The 21262-nt window shown below is 37.0% G+C and overlaps 1 protein-coding gene and 1 pseudogene across 4 annotated transcripts in view; both read right to left on the bottom strand.

The window, feature by feature from the left end:
• Positions 1–1816: 1816 nt before the first annotated feature.
• DPYD (dihydropyrimidine dehydrogenase) overlaps positions 1817–21262 on the bottom strand; it is a 790677-nt gene continuing 771231 nt past the window's right edge. For all 4 annotated transcript variants that reach the window (XM_072834642.1, XM_072834646.1, XM_072834643.1 and 1 more), the window contains 2 exons: positions 5492–5632; positions 1817–3297 (listed from right to left, as the gene is read on the bottom strand). In XM_072834642.1, coding sequence (XP_072690743.1) covers positions 3124–3297; positions 5492–5632 — 315 coding nt within the window. In that variant the 3' untranslated portion in view covers positions 1817–3123. The remainder of the gene's footprint in view (positions 3298–5491; positions 5633–21262) is intronic.
• Positions 15985–16108, bottom strand: LOC140639269 (U4 spliceosomal RNA; annotated as a pseudogene).

Below are 21262 nucleotides of genomic sequence, written 5' to 3' on the forward strand. Positions count from 1 at the left end.
GCTGGGTACATGGTAGTTATTTGATAAATATTTGTTAAACGAATGACTGGTTGGATGAACAAAAGGGAAAATGGCATATTAGACATAACCAACACACTTAGAAACATGCCTAATTAGCTGTGTGACCTGTAACACATTACTTAGACCCTTTAAGCACCCATGTCCTCATTTGTTAAATAAGAAAAAAACAATAGAAGCTACCTTTAATCTTTTCAATACTCAAAAAAGATAATATATGTTGTATTAGTGAGGGTTCTTTAGAGAAACAAAGCCAATACAGGGAATGTGGAATGTGTGTGTGTGTGTGTGTGTGTGTGTGTGTGTGTGTGCATAAAGAGGTTTACTTTAAGGAATTGGCTCATGTGATTGTGGAGGCTTGACTAGTCCAAAATCTGATGGGGAGGCTGGCCACCTGGAGGTTCAGGAGATACAGGTGTAGTCTGCTGTAAAAGCAGGAAGAGCTGTCATTGCAAAGGAAGTCCAAAGGCCAATGCTGGATAATTCCCTCTTGCTGAGGAGGTGGGGTGGAGTCAGCTTTTTTTGTATTTGGGCCTTCAACTGATTGGATGAGGCCCACCTCCATTTTGGTGAGCAACTGCTTAACTCAGAGTCTACTGATTTAAATGTAACCTTCATCCAAAACACCTCATAGAAACATCCAGAATAGTGCTTGACCAAATATCTGGGTACTGTAGCCCAGTCAAGTTGACACATAAAATTAACTATAGTACATTTAGTATTAAGTTTTTTACACATAGGAAACACTTAAAATCAGATTCCTTGGTCTGATCCTATGTCTTCACTCCTGTCTGAAGGTCAGGAACCAGGAGAATGTGTGTGTTAGGGCCAAGGGCTTGTGGTCTCTGGCTGGATGGAATGACATAATTTTCATTCTTCCTCTATTCTGGAGTCTCTCTGCAAGCCACACATTGTAAAATTTAAGTATGTTTCCTATAAATAGTATGGCTAAGAAATGCTTCTTAGTGTATGGCAGGAAGTGGACACAACAGAAATGTGTGAGGAACATACTAGTGTAAAACCCCCGATTGCCATGGCCTAACTCAAAGGCCTGCACTTGCAATTCCCCAAAGTAGTTCAAGAAAAGAGCCATAGCACTATGTCTGCTCTTTCTCAGAGGTGGATGCAAAAGTCATAAACTGCTTTTTTCTTTAATCTCTATTAAAGGAGTTTTTGCCTGGCAGTCAGTGTCTTGAAGAGGACTCAGGTATATATGCACGGGATGTACTTTCATAAAACTCCCAGAGTGAAAAACTCTCATTAGATTGAAGTGGGGGTAATCCATTATGATGGCATTCACACAGCTCTGGTAAATTTATTTTCTGGACAACATGAACCCTTTGCTAAGCTGTTATCAAGAACAAAGGGTAAAATGCCCCCACCATGAAAGGAGCAAAAAAGTGAGTCCATTGATATGAGTCCTTAATATTTCACAACTATTTAAGGAATACCTATTAAGTGACATTGATTTTTCTTATAGTGAAGATGGCACTTTAATGGTAGGTTGCCATTTTCTCATTTATCTCTGCCCATGAACCACTGCAAGAAATCTGGCCTGTGCCCAGTGAAAGATGCATTTTGGCAGAGTGGAATTAAATTCAGTGGGAAAACCTGGTAAGAGGTACTGGAAGTGAAACATTTAAATAACTGCACTGTCATTACCTTCATTAGATCTGAACTAGCATTATATATACATTTAGATGGAATGCATTATAGGATTAAATAAAAACTTTTCTACCTCAAAATCTAAATGGTTGACATGATGTTGTACTTGCAAAAGAGGCAGCAAAAGACCACGTTATTTAAAATGCTTTATGAAATTTTATTTGATATCATTCAATCACGCAGATCTTGTGGTAAATGTGCATCTCTACAAGTGCATAAACAAATATTTTATTTTTCTAGATCTTGCATTTTCCATAGAAATATACCACAGATTATTACTTAAAGATTTGCTACTTATGGATTCATATTAAAATATCCAACAAAGGGATAAATGAAGTTATATGATGCTATTTGCTGATTATGAAAATAGAGAAATATAAAAATATTTGGCAGTAACAGAAAATATATATTTCCTTTTATTTGATTACTTTTAAAATTAAACATAAACGCTAAAAGAGTAGTCAAGTTAGTTTTGCACACCTAATCTATATTACCAATACTATATTTTTCATTCTTGAATAATGAAGCACGTGACCCACTGCTGTATAATTTGGGCTTTGTTCAAACATTAATTGCTATAATCATGAAGGCTACTATTAGAAGCAGAGAGAGCAGATCTGTGCACAGCAAAAGAGTGGCTTTAACCAGAGCTCCATCCTAATATCTTATTTTGTTAGGAACATAGTTTAAATATTTAAAGAAGAATGTCATGTTGATTCATTGGTAGAGTTTGAACACCCATCTCAGGCACGAGTGGGGACCAGCAGAGTGATATGAATGATTACCAAATACTGTCACTTGAGTATCTAGCCCCCCGCAAAGGAGCTATTTTAACAAAGGGGCTTTTAAAAAGTTTTTGCAAGTGACCCTCTTTGCCTCTTTGGCTTTCTTTTCCTGCCACAGTAAATAATTATTTGACTTTCTTCATTTGCGCTTTATGGAGCTAATTACATTTGCTTAGACACAGTGTTAAAATTAAATGTAATTTTTAATTATAAAATGTTTCCAAGGAAACATTTTCTTGTAAGTTAAATGGTACTTTGTTCTAAAATACTTAATTTCACTCACAATTAGAAATCAAAGACAAAGCATAGCACAGGGCAATTTGGAAACTATTGCATTAATTGCCAGCAAAAAGTTAATATTTTTCAGAACGGACAACTAATGGTGAAGATCCAATTAACGGCTACACAATTATTTAACAACTATCCTCACAAAATAATTATTCTGTTTTATGACAATTAGTTGAATGGTCACTGGCAGTAGACGGTCTTTCAAATTTGGGAATGTGTTTAGAAATTTATATTTTTCACTTAGAAATTTATTTATAATTCCTATATTTGCTTTCATTTAGAAAGAGCTGGACCTAACAATCCCAATTAAAAAGATCAGCATATGTGGGTGGCCTCAAAGTTCACAGCCACAGTTTCACAAATCACCTTAACACACCAGATCATTCACAGCTAAGGGCAAGCCTCTCTTTGGTTCATAAGGTGTTGTCCTGGAAACCATTTTGATGCAGTCGATAATAGGACAGACGCTGAGACACAGGGTACAGCCTGTGCAAGAGTCAGTGACGGTGGGCAGGTGGGTTTCAGGATCAAACTGTATAGCCTGCAAACAGAAAGAAAGAGTATTGCTGTCACTGACCAAAAAGGTCAAGAATGCCCCCATTTTAGTAAGAACATTTTCCTCCACTGCAGTGGAGCTGCACTTGGAGACGACACCCAGCCCTGCGGTGCAGCTATAGCAACAGTTGAGCTGCTGGAGGGGAGGAAAAGAAAGAAAACAAACCAGAAAAGAAATCCTTTTAAATTAGAAATACATTGTTTAAAATTCCTTAGAGCTGTTTTTCTCGGAAAATATTTTGTGACAGTGACTCTCTCATTTCCTTTGTTCTAGCAAAGCGCAGACCCTTCTAGTTCTATCAGGATGGGCTGTGGGCTCCCGGAGGACCCTGGGGTGCTTTCTCCCCTCACACTCCTTGTTCTCAACAGTGAAACAGTGTCACTGGCAGATGGGGGCCATGAATGTATTTGCTTGGATTTCAAATTAAGCATGTAGTTTTAAGAAGAAAACAGTAGTTAAAAAAAAAAAAAAAGTTGGCATTAGTGCCAGTATTGAGGTTTGAGGATTTTCAATTAAATAATTCTTTGATTCTGATCAAGGATCAGGATATGACCCTGTGTCATATAAAATGCGGTGTAATCCAATTCAAAGCAACTTTTTTGTTGTTGTTAAAAAAGTTTCCCTCCCCCAGGCGAAGCTACTTGTAACTATAATTCTTTCCTCTTTTATGCACATAAATGTGAAAATGGTTTTATTAAATTATGTCAGACTGCTTAATATAAAAAACCAGTCTGATCCTCAAGGAAACAACCATATTCTATCAGAACAAGAACTGTAGATAAGACAAACCAGAAGAAACTTTGTCCACATAAATCGTTGCCATTTTAAAAAAGAAAACAACATCTTGGATGGCTGTTTGAATGAGTAAAAATTATTTATCTTCCTTATGTACCCTTTTATAAATAGAACCCCAAGAAGCAATTGAAAATAAAATGATTGTATCTTAAAAATCTTATCCTTTAAAAATTTGCAGACATATGAAACTTTATAATCAGTTGAAGATTTTGATTTTCTATTTTTTATCTTTTTGAGAGAGAAGAGTCAAAGGAGGACTTTTAAAATCTTTTTAAATGCATAATTGTGATTCTTTTTCCCTCATTAATAAGGGTTTGTTTGTTTACTGATGTGCCAAGGTTAGAATTCTAAGGTAGGAGTCATAACTTCTAAGATTTGAGGTATTAGAGCCCTGCCACTATGATTTTTGTGACAGGACTTCTTGACTCACCTCTAAATGGTTAAAGGGAAGGTGAACGTGAGTGTGATGGGATTAGCATTTCCAAAATAACTGTTAGAGACACCTTTCAGCTACCAAAAAAAGTGACACATTGGGTAAAAATTTGGTATAGAACAAATGTCAAATTAAAGAGGAAGAGATTTTTAAAAAATTAAAATGTCTGTTATATCTCTATTAGGCAGTCAGAGGAATATGCAAAATCCTGCCACAAGCAACACGGGAACTTCCTCCAGGCTGAATAAGTTAAATGAACTTCAATTTTTTAAAAACAGGGCATTTTATCTACCTTGAAAATTCCATTAGTCATCTTAAAAGGTATTATTTTACTCTATTTCGTCACAGCTTGAAAAGTTTAATAGTTATTTTTTTTGGTATTGTCCCCTGGCAGCCTCCCAGCTTAGGGGTGAGGAACTGGCTCACTTCATGTGGTAAGACTACAACTTGCTGGCTTCTCTAGTCACAAAGGAATTCCGGGTCCCCACATTTCATTTCCCCGGTAAGAAGGTGCTTTTTCTAGTAGAAGCCCAGTCAATATTGAATGGAAGAGAATTCTCTTTTGGTGGAAAGAATTAAGGCCTTCCAGGGTAATGGCAATACGTGGTAGTTCTTTTCCCTCTCTGTAGCAAAGCGTAATGCTTCCTAATGTACATAATTGTGTGGATTTCTTTTTTTGGTTGGATCTTTCCCAGCCAGTTTTATGGGTGATAAAATTATATTAAAATGACACTGTTCACTGGATAGTGGCATAGGTAGTAGAAGTGATGGCTTTCCTTAAAAAAAAATTCCTAGGCTCAGAGAGTGAGAGGACAGACACGCCGCTGCTGAGGGGTAATACTGGGCATGTCTGGTCTGCATTGCACACTTAGCAACAACACAAGATGCTTTCTGCTACACAAGCCAGAAGAAACACGCCTCACAGCATCCCAATTACAGCAGAATCCTTACCTGGTAGCCAGAGTCATTACAGGTCATGTAGCATTTGCCACAGTTGATACACATTTCTTCATCAATCATGGCCACAACTTGTTCTAGGTTGCTCAGTTCACCAAATGCTCCAAGGTACTGCAGCGCTTTTCCAATTACATCCTAAAACATAGGCACCGAATTACTGACAGTGTGCATTGTAAAAACAGTACCGTGCAATAAATAGTATCAGCCCAGATTTCTCTGATTTTTATAAAATGTTGTATTATGTAACTTAGGAGGCTTCCAGGAGTGTAGTTCCCATAGCTCTACGTTTCATAATTGTAGAGTACATTTTTTTTTGTCTTCTAAAAGATGGGCAAAGTATGTGTGTGTGTATACATATATATCTCCAGCTTAGAAACACAAGACCTAATTGACTGCATTTCATTGGTTTTCTTTTCTTTTTAAGATTTTATTTATTTATTCATGAGAGACACAGAGGCAGAGACATAGACAGAAGGAGAAGCAGACTTCCTGCGGGGAGCCTGATGCGGGACTCGATCCCAGGACCCCGGGATCACGACCTGAGCCGAAGGCAGACGCTCAACCTCTGAGCCACCCAGGCGCCCCTCCATAGATATTCTACTAGACGATCTAAAACAGTGTTTCTGTGGACAGAAGAAATGACCCCTTTTCTCAGTGGTTCTGGCTTACTTTTTTCCAATTTTGAACTTTGAAGAATCCAAAAGTAGTAAAAAGAGACAAAAGGTAATGGACTTAAACTAGAAAACTTTTTAGATTGCTAGGAATGAGGGGAATAAAAAATGTGAATGCTATGCATTTATATCACTGCATTTGGATTATAGATTTTTCATTTCGAAAAGTGCTTTGATAGCATACCCACCTGTCAGTCTTGAAGAGTATATTTCATTTCTAAAAATTCTAATTTATGTTAATTAATTAAGTTCATCTAATAGCTAAAGAAGATGCTCTTTTACTTTTAAAGAACTAGGATTTTCTTCATTCACTACTGGAGAGTTTTCATGCGGTTACACATTGCTTTGTTCTTTATATTAATTGGAAGCCTGCTTAATATGTGAAGCACAGAAGATGTTTCATCAACAATAAGAAATACTTTGTTGCATAAAACAAAAACAGAAGGATGTAACAATGTTTGTCAAATTAGTATGCTGTTAAGATTTTCTGCTTTTGTTTTTAACTTTTAACAAGAGGATTTTTTTGTTTGAATTCAAGGTCCGCATTCAAGGAGGTTTGACTCTTACTTAAAGCTATCTTCCTGTATTCTCTTTGGCATTTTATTTTCTGCTCTTCTTTTTATGGCCTTGGTTACCCTTTTCTACTTTTTTTTTTCTCTGTTTCAGCTCTAAATGACAATATGCTCATGACTTGGAGCTTTCAGACTGAAACAAATTTTACATTCTTTTTTTTAAATTTTTTTTTAAATTTATTTATGATAGTCACACAGAGAGAGAGAAAGAGGCAGAGACATAGGCAGAGGGAGAAGCAGGCTCCATGCACCGGGAGCCCGACGTGGGATTCGATCCCGGGTCTCCAGGGTTGCGCCCTGGGCCAAAGGCAGGCGCCAAACCGCTGCGCCACCCAGGGATCCCCAAATTTTACATTCTTATTTACAGTTTATGTGTGTATCTCTCAAGGAGTAACAAGATAGAGACTTTACAGACTGTTGTCACTATTTTCTTTTCAATGTGTTGAAGATAGAACTTCAACTGTACTGTAGTCTGTTTGTAGATGGGCACTTGATGTCCAAATCAATATCTCTATTCAGAATTGCTCTCACAAACTCAAGATCTACATTTGTCAGCTGCATGATGAGCATTATCACTAGAAATTGGTACCCCAAATTCTCCACTCACTGAACTTATCATCAACACCACAATATGGGTCTTCCTTCTCATTTTCTTCATCTTGTGAACAGTGGTAGGTTTTTCCAATCACTGAAGCTTGACAATTCTGAGTTCTGTTCTACTCCAACTTCTCCCTACTTAAGCATCTCATCTGTCTGTGGTCAAGTGTTGTGAGTTCTGGATCTGCAATATGTTTTGAATCCTCTTTCCATGTCTACTACAATCTGTAACCACGACTAATTAGCTTCCCATTACCTCTAATGCAGGTAAGAGCCCACGTGAAGAGCCTTATTCTCATATCCCTCCTTTCCCCACTCCACCCTAGGTAATGTCATATTAATCTAGGCTGTACAGCACAGACTAAATTTCTTGCTACCTTACTCAAAAATCTGTTAAATAACCGTCTTCCATTTAAGTCTAGCATCTACGTCTTTCTAACAATGTCTTTTTTGGTCTAATTTCTCACTTCCAAATACCATGTGCTTCAGCTACACTGAATACATTCTTCACACTGAACCACACCTGTCAGTTGACTCCTCTGGTGCCTCATTTTAGGTTGAGTCCTCTGTCCAGAATACCCTTCCTTCTCATCTCCACTTTGAAAAACCCTCTCCATCCTTCAAAGACACATCTCACGTGCCATGACTTCATGAAGATTTCCTCAATTCTTCTTTTGCCTTTCCTACACAAATTGAAGATGTGATCTCTTTGTCTCTTCCTCTTCTTCATCTCCTCCATTTTCTCCCACCTATCCTTCTCCCCTCCCATCTTCTCTTATATTCCACCAATGATCTATAGTATTTTACCTATTATGTGGAACCAATGATAACAGACAACTTTTGAGTTTTTAGAGTGTCTTAGACCAATGCCATAATTTTAAAGCATCATCATATTTAAGCCTCAACACATGATGAGACAAATGAGATTTAAAGGTATAAAATTAAGTGAATGATGAAGAAGGGATTCAGACCAGTGTTGCCTGACTTTAAATTCTATGGTCATGGGGATCCCTGGGTGGCGCAGCAGTTTGGCGCCTGCCTTTGGCCCAGGGCGCGATCCTGGAGACCCGGGATCGAATCCCACGTCGGGCTCCCGGTGTATGGAGCCTGCTTCTCCCTCTGCCTGTGTCTCTGCCTCTCTCTCTCTCTCTCTCTGTGAGACTATCATAATAAATAAAAAAAAAAATTTATAAATTCTATGGTCATAAGCACTGCTATGCTGACTCATCTGTCATTTCTCTATTTAGTGAATTCTACTTCATGTTGTAGATATTTTCTATATTTAGCTTCCTATATGCAGTCTCTTAGCAGGCTTTATTCATCTTTTTGTCTCCTGTGGCATATCTTGTTCCTGCAGATCACTGAAACATAATGGGTGCTCAAATATTTGTTAAAATAAATATAGCATTCATTTATTCATGTACTAAACATACAGTGTAATATTAGGCACAGAGTTGTATGGGCTAATAGCTACTTGTTGATTTACTGAACATTTTTACTAATATGAGAAACATAAAAAGATTTGAGCGCTTATTTAAATACAAAATAATCATAGTCAAAGTATCTGGGCATGCTTAGTATTTTCTAATAATGTTTTAAGGCAGTAAGTCCATGAGGTCACTTGCTAGCTATAAAGCTATTTATATGCGATAGAAAATAATCTTTTCAACCTAGGAAATAAATCAGTCAAACAGTTGTTTTATTGAATCAGATCATGGCTTGACTGAAATCACCAGAAAATATTCAAATGATGATTAAACAGGAAACTCCCTAGACAGTCATCAAACCTCCAAGGCTTATTCAAAAGACACAATGTATATTTCAGGAGATTTTATTGTAAGAGGCAAGTTCACATTCTGTGTATATTAAATATACCTTCTGCTCTGTACTGGAGATTTGCTATTGTTATTTATTAAAATATTATTGTTTAATGTGAAGCTAAATAAAACAAGGTCCTTGGAGCCTCTAAATTTTATCAGCACATGGTGTTAAAAAGTCATCGTAGTTCTTAAGATATTATAGTTTTTTAATCTGGAGGGGGTTAAAACAATGATAATTATTTTAAATTATTTTGGGAAAGAGTAGCAAAGAAAATGAATTACCATTTTATGTGCCTTAAAATGTGGGCATTTGTTTAAAACCCAAAGCTTCCACTTAGTACTGCCAGCTTATGAATACCCTTGAGAACACGTCTGGAATTTGGAGTTCACTGAAAGATACACACAGACAGAGGAAGACATATGGTTGGTCTAATCCTTCTTGGACACACACCTGTGGAGACTAGGGAACCTACATTATTCCAAGCAGGGTGTGGATATACACTCCGATAACAGTCATCCCTGATTAGTGGAAATGTTTATGCCTGAATGTATGTGTGGAGAAAGTGATGCTAAATTCTTTAAAGTATAAATGATATATTTGATTTAAATATAAATGCCCCCCCGAAATTAAAAATGCAAAGGACTACAGAATTCAAGAATCACATCTTTGTCGGTTAATCATTCCTTTGGGACAATCAAAAGTATTTTTTTAAAAACTGGATCAGGGCAGCCCCGGTGGCACAGCGGTTTGGCGCCGCCTGCAGCCTGGGGTGTGATCCTGGTGACCCAGAATCGAGTCCCACGTCGGGCTCCCTGCGTGGAGCTGCTTCTCCCTCTGTGTCTCTGCCTCTCTCTCTCTCTGTGTCTATGAATAAATAAATAAAATCTTTAAAAAAAAAAATAAAAACTGGATCAGCCAATATTTCGGTTTGATATAAAGTTTAGGACTAAAAAGTAAGGGACTAGGGGGCCCCAATCCCATCCCTGCTGCATCATAATTTATGATGCTTAGCATGAATTAGTTTTGGCCTATTTTTTTAAATTGGTCATTAAAGTATTTTCAAGTTGGTACTGTTGTCTGGCACATTAACTGTTCTTCCTAGCTTTAAGTCTACACATCTGATGAACGTACTTTTCCCAAACTTGTCAATAAAAGTGCCATTCAAAGGCCAGGACCCAGAAGACTGTGCTGTGGGTAATCACTGTGACTTCTGAGTGAAAGGGATCTAACATTTAAATTATCTGGGCATAGCTATTCAATCACTTTCTCCTTATCTGCACCATTATCAAGGTCCCATGTCTTATCTTTTACTCCTACTTCACTTCCTGCCAAAAAAAAAAAAAAAAAACCTGTCAAAATAGGAAATGAAATCATTTGGTTGGTTCTCACTGAATTTATGCTGATTCTTAATAATGTCTTTCTTTACTAATGCTCTCAAGTCAAAAGTTTCATTATCTTTGGAGAATTCCACTGGGATCAGACCTTAAGCTCTCTGGTCTACTTCTACCTTTTCCCCACAACACCCACCTTTCCCTTTCCTCAAGAACCCGAGGCAACATTTATTTTTCAGCACTGTGATGCAGCAATATCATACAAAGGTACTTTAAAAAATACAGCGGGTCATTTATTTTTGATATCCTCGTCCATATAGTGAGGAAAGGAAATCTTGAGTTTACATTGAGTAGAACTCTGATAACTGAGGACTTAGCATGAATATGCTGAGATGCGAGGGCAGAGACAAAGCAACAGCCTGGAAATAAAGTAGTAGATTGGCGGTGAAGGTGAGAAACAAGTAAACCAAGAAATGGGACAGAAACAAGTGAGAATCTGGGAATTGAAGTGGGGGAGAAAAGGAGTGGAAGAGACATATGTAAGTGAGGACTGAGTGTGACCATGGTTGGCTCAGTACCGGCCGGTGCTCTCATCACTGCATTCTTTTTAAGTAGGTAGCTCAGGCTTTAAAGGAGCAAGTTCTTGCCAGGAACTTTGGATTTAAATTCAATGAAGTGAATGTGATGTGTTTTTACTATATCTTTACCTATCCTGGGCTTCAACTCTCAAATGTGTTTTCCCTACCCTTTTCAGTTATAAGAGGATTCTCTATGGGGATGCTAGAAAGATAAGAGGAGCTGAACAGTTCTCACTAATTGTAAGTTAACAGTGTGCCATCTGTTCGAAGTCGTGGGTGTATTTTCTTCTCATTTTTTAAAACTTTTAATAGACAAAATACCATTTCATTTTTCCTAATATTTTCCCCAAATTCAGATAATTTCAGGCTTTGGTACTTCTGAAACATCCTTAATCCTTGATGCCACTCTTTTATGATCATCATTGGTAATGTGATCTTATTTTCTCATATGACCATTGACTACTGAGTTATCTAAATGCTTGACCCTCTTCTTGCTACTTGGGAAACTGAGTGATTATGTCATCAAATTTCTATCTGACAGCTTCTCATTCTTCTTGATCTATCTGCAGGTTAGAGTCACTGGCTATAGGATTGTTTTCTATTGTTTCGTCTGAACTTCCTGAAATGAGATTTACTAAAGGTGGAGGATACTTGTATGTCCAAGCTCAGAGTTCCTTTTTATGGCTTTTTTATGGCCTAAGATGATATGGGATGGTTACTTTCCTTCAAGATTCTTTCAGCTGCCACTTTCCCCAAATGGATTTCTGTAAAGAGCCAGAAATAAGCCAATGCAGCAAGACCCCTCATTGCTTCTCTCTCTTCTGTGAGATTAAGTTTCCAACAAGGCAATTCAATAATTTTTCAGATGTTTTGCCTTTAGTGGAGTGGGATTTTCATCTGAGGTCTGTAAAGGCTTACATCGCTCCTCTATCTTGCCTGTCCATTTTAACCATCTGGTTATGAGGTCTGTGATGTAGTCCCAGGATAACATTTCTGTATTTCTTTCATTTCACTCTCCTGCAGCTGTTTCCTCCATGCTTCACCTTCAGGTTTGTGATCTCCATGCATGTGTACGTCTTTCTGACAGATACTGCTCCTCCCCTAATCCTTCAATTAGACCTCTTTATTCCAAACAAGATATGCTTTTCCATCGTCATATTCCAGGCAGGAATCACATCGCACAACATCCCCATAAAATGTAAGCGATGATATTTACCAAATTCTGTTCATTTCTCTTAAAGTTCAGTTTAATAATTTTTCATCTGCTACTTGTTGGTATAGAGACAACTGAGAATGTTAATGTTGCCCCGGCCCATTTCTCTGGTATCTCCTGAAAATTGCTGGGATAGTCCTCCACTATTTTTCTTTCTGTGCCATCTCTTTTATGCTCTGTAGTATCTAATACGGTCTTACAGTTTTATCTGAGTACTTTTCTCCTTTCTCTCACAATTCAATTGAAATAATAAACCACTCGATCAGGCTGACTGGTCTCCTGCCAACACCGTCTTGCCAGTCTTATGAGATGCAGTCCATCTCTTACTAGAAGCAGCAGGAAGAAGAGATGAAAACATCACTAGTGCCCCTAAACCATTCATTTTCCTACCCAGAAATTCAAAGACGTTAGAGATACATTCCTGGCTTCATAAAGAGAATGAGAATTCATTCTCATATATATCAACAGAAGTGGGAAGCATTCGGGGGACTTTATAAGTCTTGGCAGACTCTCAAATCTCTGTTATATGCTGCCTGGGAATAAAGCACGTTTCTCATTTAGTCGGGCCAAATGTGCACACTGTCACTTCAGTTCTCAGTGAGGAGACAAAACTGTCTCCTATTCAGTTTCTTTTCTGTAGCACAAGCAAACCTGTGGAATGTCAGGACCTTCTTCTGAAAGTCTTGGTTCACCTTTTAGAAGGAGACCTCTACACCTATTGTAGGAGGCCAGCTGTCTTTTTCTTACTTTATCTCATTCTCCCCCTTCAGTCTTCCAGCACTATTTCTGATTACCCTCTTCTTCCTCAAAATCCTTTCACTTCTGTTTCTTTCAGAAAATTGGCAGCTCCAGATATGGTGATATATATATATATATCATATATATATATATGATATATATATATATGGTAAATGTTGTTTCATTATGAAATGGAAATCAAGATGTGGGCTTGCTAAAAACGAAATCAACCGGATGCCAGGTTAACCTTAGGGCCTCAGACCACTCCCTTGGCATAGGATTGAGGGCCTTAGCTTCCAAAGGAGCAGGAGAAGCTGGATAGCATGTGGCTAGCAAACACCTGGCTCTTGAGGAACCTGTAGTCATAGTGTAACACTGGGAATAACCACTCGATGCTCCAGCTGACACGGCTAGCAGCTTATTCAGCACATCCCTCTGCCTTTTTATATCATCAAGACCGATCAAGAAAACTAGATTATTTTCCTCATTGTTGTCTCTCAGTTTGGTCTTTTCTATGAATTCCTACTGAAAAAAAAAAAAGAAGGGGTTTACCAGTCAGACCCTACTACCTGGCTGATCTACGTACTGTGTATTGGACATAAGGTTCCATGGCAGCATTTTCTGCACAGTATGAATACTATGCTTTTCAAACATACTGATTTGCTTGAGATACTGACTTCCTCCTTCTCCTCCTCCTCTTTTTTTTTTCTTTTGTGAGAGACACCAAAGATAGTGCTTAAGGGCCCAGGTTCTAGAGCCACACTTTGGAATCCAATCTTGGTTTTGATGTCTTTCTAGCTGTGTGACCTTGGGCAAGTTATTTAATCTGCTTATCAATTACTCAAATCAGTAAAATAGGAAAAATAAGGTACCTGATAGGGTTACTGTGAGAATTAAATGAGTCAATTCACAAGCATGTAGAACCATGCCTGAAACCTCATAAGTACTCAATAAATATTAGCTTTTATTATTAATTCTCTGCTTAATTAACACTAATTTATTAAACTCCATGTTAAATATCACCATCTCTGTGAAGCTTTCCACAATTACCCGAGGCAGAACTAATCCCTTTCACTCCTCTGTGTTCCCAGAGCATTTTGTACATATTTGATTGAACTGTAAATAATTTTTAACATGTGTCTTTCTCCCTTGCTAGACTATGAGCTCCATAAGGATAGATGTCTTTCTTTTTAAAATTCATGTTGTATTCCTAGTTTCTAGCACAATTCCTGGATTGCAGCAAGTGCATAGTAAATACATGTTAGTGCTACATCTCCACCGAGATCAGGAAAATTCCTGTGCCTTGGGCCGTGTGTTTTACATCTTTGGATATAAACCTGGTCCTTAGCACACTGCTGGTCACATAGCAAATACTCAATAAATACTTGCTGATGGACTGATATTGAAACTGCCTACCTCTGAGGCAACAGACCATTAAATCTTATCTGAGGCATTCGAAGGAAAAAAGAACAAAAGATGAGATCTATTGAGCATGGCTTGCTTAGAAATAATATTGTCACACTCATAACCAGGGAAGATGGGGTAGATTAGAAACTTGAATGCATGACTGAAAAACTTGTTCAGACAAGAGGGGCTTAGTTAACTTTGTGGGGCACTGGGGCTCTTTCTGTAGCAGATGGGGAATAATATACTGTGCTAGCTGAAAGGATAAACAAAGCAGTGTCATGGAGTTTAAACTATTGAACAGAGGAATCTATAAAGAGGCCAGCAGAGAGGAGGGAAGAAACAAGCTAAAATAAACAGATGGGTGGACAGAGAAAATATTAAGCATGAAAACAGACAGCCCAGGCCCCCCAGGAAAAAGGGAAGAAGGAAAAAATGGTATGTCAAGAACAGAAGAAACACCATAGGGAAAACATAAAAGCAATGAAAGCAACAGAGGGAAGTACATAGCGTGCCTGGGTATGTGTGGTAGGAGAAAACAAAAGCACAGAAAGCAATGTCTCATTCACACTCACAGAGCTGGCTCTTAAAGGGAAGGTGGCTGTTCATTTCAATGAGGACTGAACAACCACAGAGCTACACCATCCAGATGGGGTCTGAGATAATGGGCAGGGGGGTGGAGACCTTGTATGAAAATAACAATAACCATGGCTCCTTACGTCTGAACAGAACTATGCTGTGTACAATACTTTCATACCCATCATTTCATTTCAAACAATGGAGTCGAGGCCTTCTGACATTATCTAGTATTTATTCTCCCTCCTGCCAATCTCTTGCCTGGGTTGTTACAACAGCCTTCCGACCAGTCTCTGCTTCTGCCCTTGCCCATCTAGGATCTTGTATCAACATCACAGACAGGATGATCCTTTGAAAAATTAAGTCAGATCATGTTTTTCTTCCTTTTAAAAAACCTCAACGGCTTCCTGCCAAAGACTTCCCTATTTCTGGGCCTTTGCACTTTCTGTTCCTTCTGAATGGGATGCACTCCCCAAAAGTATCGATCCACATCGTTTACTCTCTCACTCTTTAAAGTGGTTACTCAAATGCCATTTAATCAGGCAGGCCTCTCCTGACCAACTTCCCTAGCAATTCCTATTCTCCTAATCCTGCTATATTTTCTTCCTGGCACTGTGACCATCTGACACAGTATACATTCACTTGCTTACTCGTTTGTCTGTTTCTCCTTACTAAAATGTAAGAGCCATGAGAGCTGGGCTTTCGTTTTGTTCACTATTGAATTTCTAGTGACTATATCAGTGCTGGAACACGGTGGGTGTACACTACTAGTTGTTAGATGAATGACAAAATGAAGGTGAGTGAATATGACAACGCCTGCAAACTAGCGGTTGGGTATGTGTGAAAGATAAAAGGAAACAATACAAGATATCGCTGCTGAGATGAGGACTGCTTTCAGACCTGTGGACACTTCTACGTTCTTAAGATCCTCCTTCATCATTTCCTTCTGATGATAGTCTCCTTTATTTTATCCCCTCAGTTCTTCTCATTTGTTTCCCCAGAACTTCCTTCTCCCATGTAGGGTATTAGGTTAAATAATAATTGTGAAAATAGCAATAATCGCGCCTCGGATAAATCCCATTGGCTACGATACTGCCACTGTGCAAAGCTAATAATTATGAAAATAGATGTCAGGCTTCTATCTTGTGTCTAGCACACAGTAGGTAGTCAGAAAGTCAGCTCTTTTTCTTTTATATCCTCCAGCATAGGTCCCTGATTTGCTTGAGTTCATTAATTTCAACATGCTCAATTCTAAACTTTCATCCCATATAAAAAAAAAACCCATTACATCTAAAAACACTAAGAACAAAACCCAGATTCATTATCGTTTCTTTATCTCAGTTAGTGGGACCATAAAAAACTTAATTGTCTTGGTCTCCTTATTCTTAATTCCTTACTTGCCCCTCATCTCTCAATACCTAATGACAATCACTAAGTTTTAGAAGAATTAACATGACATCATCAATTTTGTCCCTTCTTCTGTCTCTTTAACCATGGCCACCCACCAAATCCAGGACCACATTATGGATCTCCTAAAACTTCCTTTTCTCCTTACCCTTCTAATCCCTACCCACCTCATAGGGCTCCTTAAATACCGGTTCCTCAGAGAGGCCTTCCTCTGCTTCTTTGGTCTAAACTAGGTCTTCCTCTATGAAAGAGACTCTATACATCCTGCATTTTTCCTATATATTTTGTATCACAAATATGATTTTATATTATTAGTGTAATTCTTTGCTTAATACCTGTTTCTTTCTTAGTCAGTATGCCTCATGAGGACAGAGGTTGTGTCACTTTATTTATTATATAATAGATGCCTAATTCTTAGCACATTGCTTGTCTTATGGTAGGCATGCAACAAAGATTCTCTGGAAAATATATGGACTTCTTCAAAACTTCCAACTTGATTGGCCTCCAGAGCTTTATGTATCCTTACTTTAGTTCTTGAGTTAATTTTATTGAACAAAATGCGAATGGAGAGTCACCTTAACCTACTACCTCCTTCAACCTGTCCATTCTTAACATAACTAATAGTAGGTAATATTTATTTAAGATATATTTGATGCAGGCTAAAAGCACTTCATACATTACCTAATTTATAGCTCCATGAGGCAGACCCTTTTATTTTTTCTGTCTCACAGATTAGCTAATTGAGGTAAGTTCACTCAGCTACAAAATGGTAGTGCCATAATTTGAACCCAGGCAGTGGGACAGAGTAGCTGTCAGGAAACTCTTCCTCTATAAATGTAATCTATGAAAATCCTATGAACTTTGCTATGTATTTCGGTGAATGAAAACAGGTTAAAACTTTTTCTTTAAACATGGCTACATATGAAAATGATACTGGTAAGTATAAATTCGGTTTCAATAAATGTATATGGCATGCAGTAGGTAGAAAATCATAAAAGATGTCCTTTCTCTAATGCAAGATGACTTAATATAGTATCTGAACTCTATCCCCAACCTACTTGTCAAAGATATAGCCTCCAGCATCACACCCTTTCTGGTAGCTTTAGCTCTTCTCTCAGAGCACATGGACTCATGCAAACCTCAATTATCCTAACAAGTAAAAAATAATAATAATAATTTAAAAAATCAACCTTTCCCTCTATCCTATTTTCTCTTCCTGTCACTTTCCTTCTGATCAAGTTCAAGGTTAGAAAATAATATATTCATACACCTTGTTCAGAAAAGAGTATTCCATACACCTTATTCTTACTTTTTCAAACTTTATTAATTCTTCAATTTACCACCTCCTGGGTTCTATTTTTCACCACTCAACTAAGCTGTTCAGGCCAAGACAAGCTAAAATATAAAGGGTGTGAAGGTTATGCTGAGGAATTTACCTTAAGGTGTGGGAATCTTAAGTAAAAGATAAAAAAAAAATCAGCTTTGCATTTTTCAAAGAATACTCATAACAGTTGGAGGTGTATTAGGTAAGAATGACAAAAGAAGGCCAGTTAGTAGAATATTTCAAAATTCCATGAAAGAATGTGTAAAGAACCATATTAAGATCTCCTCGGAAGAAAAGGACAGAAGAGGAGGGAGACATGAGAGATAAAAATGATACATATTAGTGAATGTCTTATGATCCCATTGACAATGGGATGAGCAATAGGACAGAGTCTAGGCTGAATTTCAGGTTTCAGGCTTAGGAAAGAGAGTGGTCCTCCATGTTGTTCCCTGAGGCACAGAACTTAGGATGGAGAGCAGTTTGGATGGAATGATAATCAGTTTAGTTTAAAGTGTGATGGCCTTTGTGCTCCTTGTTTAGACTGTCTAGATGGAGATATCCAGAGAATAGTGAGTGGCCCAGGTCTGAAGTATAGAAAAGAGAAAGTGATGGAGAATGTTTGAGTCAACATATAGGAAAAGTCTATATTAATTATAAAGGGAGAGGATATAGAAATTACGAAGCAGAGAGATGAATACAGACATCATTATCATTAAACAAATTTTGAGAGGTTAAAAGCTTGAATGTAAAGCAAGTCATGCAATTTATGATACATTTGGTCACCGAGTCATAATTTGAGAGACTTAAAATCAAATATTTTAAAATCAAATATTGAGATCTTGGTATGATTGTATTTTTGGGAAAAAAAATAAAGCTATGGTCATACTTGATACTTTAAAGTAACAAAAATTTTAGATTAATTAGTCAAATGTAAATATGAAAATCCTAAAAGAACTAGATGGGGTGAATATTTATAATCTTACAGTAGAAAAAGTTTAGACTAAGCAAATAAAGAAAAAGAGAAATCACAAGATAAGCTTTTGTATGCTATAATTACATAAAGTTAAAGCTGCTGTATGTATATATATAACACTACAAGTTATGAGACAAATGGTAATATATAAAAAGCTTATAAATAATCTGTAAGACAATGATAAATATTCCAACAGAAAATTGGTCAAAAAATGAGAAGTAAATTCACAAAAGAAGAAATGGTCCAAAAATATATAAAAACATGCCAATCTTACTATTATTAGACATTCAAAATTAAAGAAAAAGATTAAACATTTTTTTTATTGTTGCATTGATTAAAATTAAAAATAAATCCATTGCTGATGGGTGTCTAAAAAAATGGGCCCTTCTATATTTTTTGGCGGAATATAAATTTGCACACTTTTTCTGGAGAGCAATTTGGTAATACATATCAAAAGGCCTAAAATTTCATCTGTATGTTCTCTTGAGAAAACAATAAGATGTCTACACAAAGATTTTTATGCAGTGATAATTATAATAGCATTATTTGTATAAAATTCTGGAAATAACTTAAAGGTTCAGCAATAAGTTACTTGTTCTTCTTTCTCCAAGATTTTATTTAAATTCCAATTAGTTAACATACACTGTAATCTTAGTTTCAGGTGTAGAATGTAGTGATTCAACACTTCATAAAACACTCGGTGCTCATCATAACAACTGCCCTCCTTAATCCCCATCACCTACTTTAACCCATTCTCTCCGCTCAGCTCCTTTCTAGTAACCATCATTTTGTTCTCTATAGTTAGAATCTGTTTCTTGCTTTTCCCCTCTCTTTTTTCCCCTCCCATGTTTGTTTGTTTTGTTTCTTAAATTCCACATATGAGTGAAATTACATGGTATTTGTCTTTCTCTGACTTATTTTGTTTAGCCTAATATTGTCTAGCTCCACCCACATCATTGGAAATGGCAAAATTTCATTCTTTTGATGGTTGAGTAATATTCCATTCCATTCCAAGTACCACCTCTTCTTTATCCATTCATCAGTCAAGGGACATTTGTGCTCTTTCCATGTTTGGCTATTGTTAATGATGCTATAAACAGGTGCCCCTTTGAATCAGTATTTCTTTTTGTTTTTTTTTTTAATTTTGCTTTAGGATGAAATGTTCTGAATAATATGTTAAGTCCATCTAGTCCAGTGTCATTCAAAGCCACTATTTCCTTGTTTATTTTGTGCTTAAATGATCTGTTCATTGCTATAAGTGGAGTATTAAAGCCCCCCTACTATTATTTTCTTATTATAAATGAGTTTATGTTTGTTATTAACTGTTTTATATATTTGGGTACTCCTACATTGGGGCATACATAGTTACAATTGTTAGATCTTCTTGTTGGATAGACCCTTTTATTATTATATAGTGCCCTTCTTATTATAGTCTTTAGTTTAAAATCTAGTTTGTCTGATATAAAGTATGGCTATTCTGGCTTTCTTTTGGTGTCCATTTGCATGATAAATATTTCTACATCCCCTCACTTTCAGCTTGCAGTTGTTTTTAGGTCTAAAATTAGTCTCTTGCAGGCAGCATATAGATGGGTCTTGTTTTTTTATCCATTCTAACACACTATGTTTTTCGATTAGAGTATTTAGTCCATTTACATTCAGAGTAATTAATGATAGGTGTGTATTTAGTGCCATTTTATTAGTTGTGTTTTGTCATTGTTTCTGGAGATCTTCTCTGTTTCACACTTTTAGTTTCTTCTTTGCACTCCAGGAGTCCTCTTTAATATTTCTTTCAGGGTTGGTTTAGTGGTCATGAACTCCTTTGGTTTTTGTTTGGGAAACTCTTTATCTCTCCTTCTTTTCTGAATAATAGCCTTACTGGATAGAATATTTAATAGCTGCAGATTTTTTCCATTCAGCATGTTAAATATATGTATCATGGTACTTTCTTCAAGCCTGCCAAGTTTCTGTGGAGAGATCTGCTGCTAACCTTATTTGTCTTTACTTGTAAGTTAGGGACTTCTTCTCTTCTGTCTTCCTTCTTTAATGATTTTTCTTTATCACTATATTTTGCAAATTTAATTACAATATGTCTTGGTGTTGGCCTGCTTTTGTTGATTTTGATGGGAATTCTCTGTGCCTCCTAGATCTAGATGGCTGGTTCCTTCCTCTGATTAGGGAACTTTTTTAGCCATTATTTCCTCAACTAAATTTTTTGCCCCCTTTTCTCTCTCTTTTTCTGGGACTGCTGTAATATAAATATTATTACATTCAATGGAGTCACTGAGTTTCCTAATCTATTCTCGTGTTCCATAATCATCCTTTCTCTCTTCTTTTCAGCTTATTTTCCATTATTTTATCTTCTATATAGCTTATTCATTCCTCTGCTTCTTCCATCCTTGTGCTCACTGTATCCAGTCTGTTTTGAATCTCAGTTATTGCATTTTTCATTTCTAACTGATTGTTTTTTTAATTCCTTTACTTCTCTGGTAAGCGTGTCCCTGAAGTCTTTTATTCTTTCTTAAGCCCAGCAAGTATTTTTATGATTATTGCTTTAAACTCT

This window comes from Canis lupus, chromosome 8, assembly GCF_048164855.1.
Source record: "Canis lupus baileyi chromosome 8, mCanLup2.hap1, whole genome shotgun sequence".
In the NCBI taxonomy this organism is placed as follows: Eukaryota; Metazoa; Chordata; class Mammalia; order Carnivora; family Canidae; genus Canis; species Canis lupus.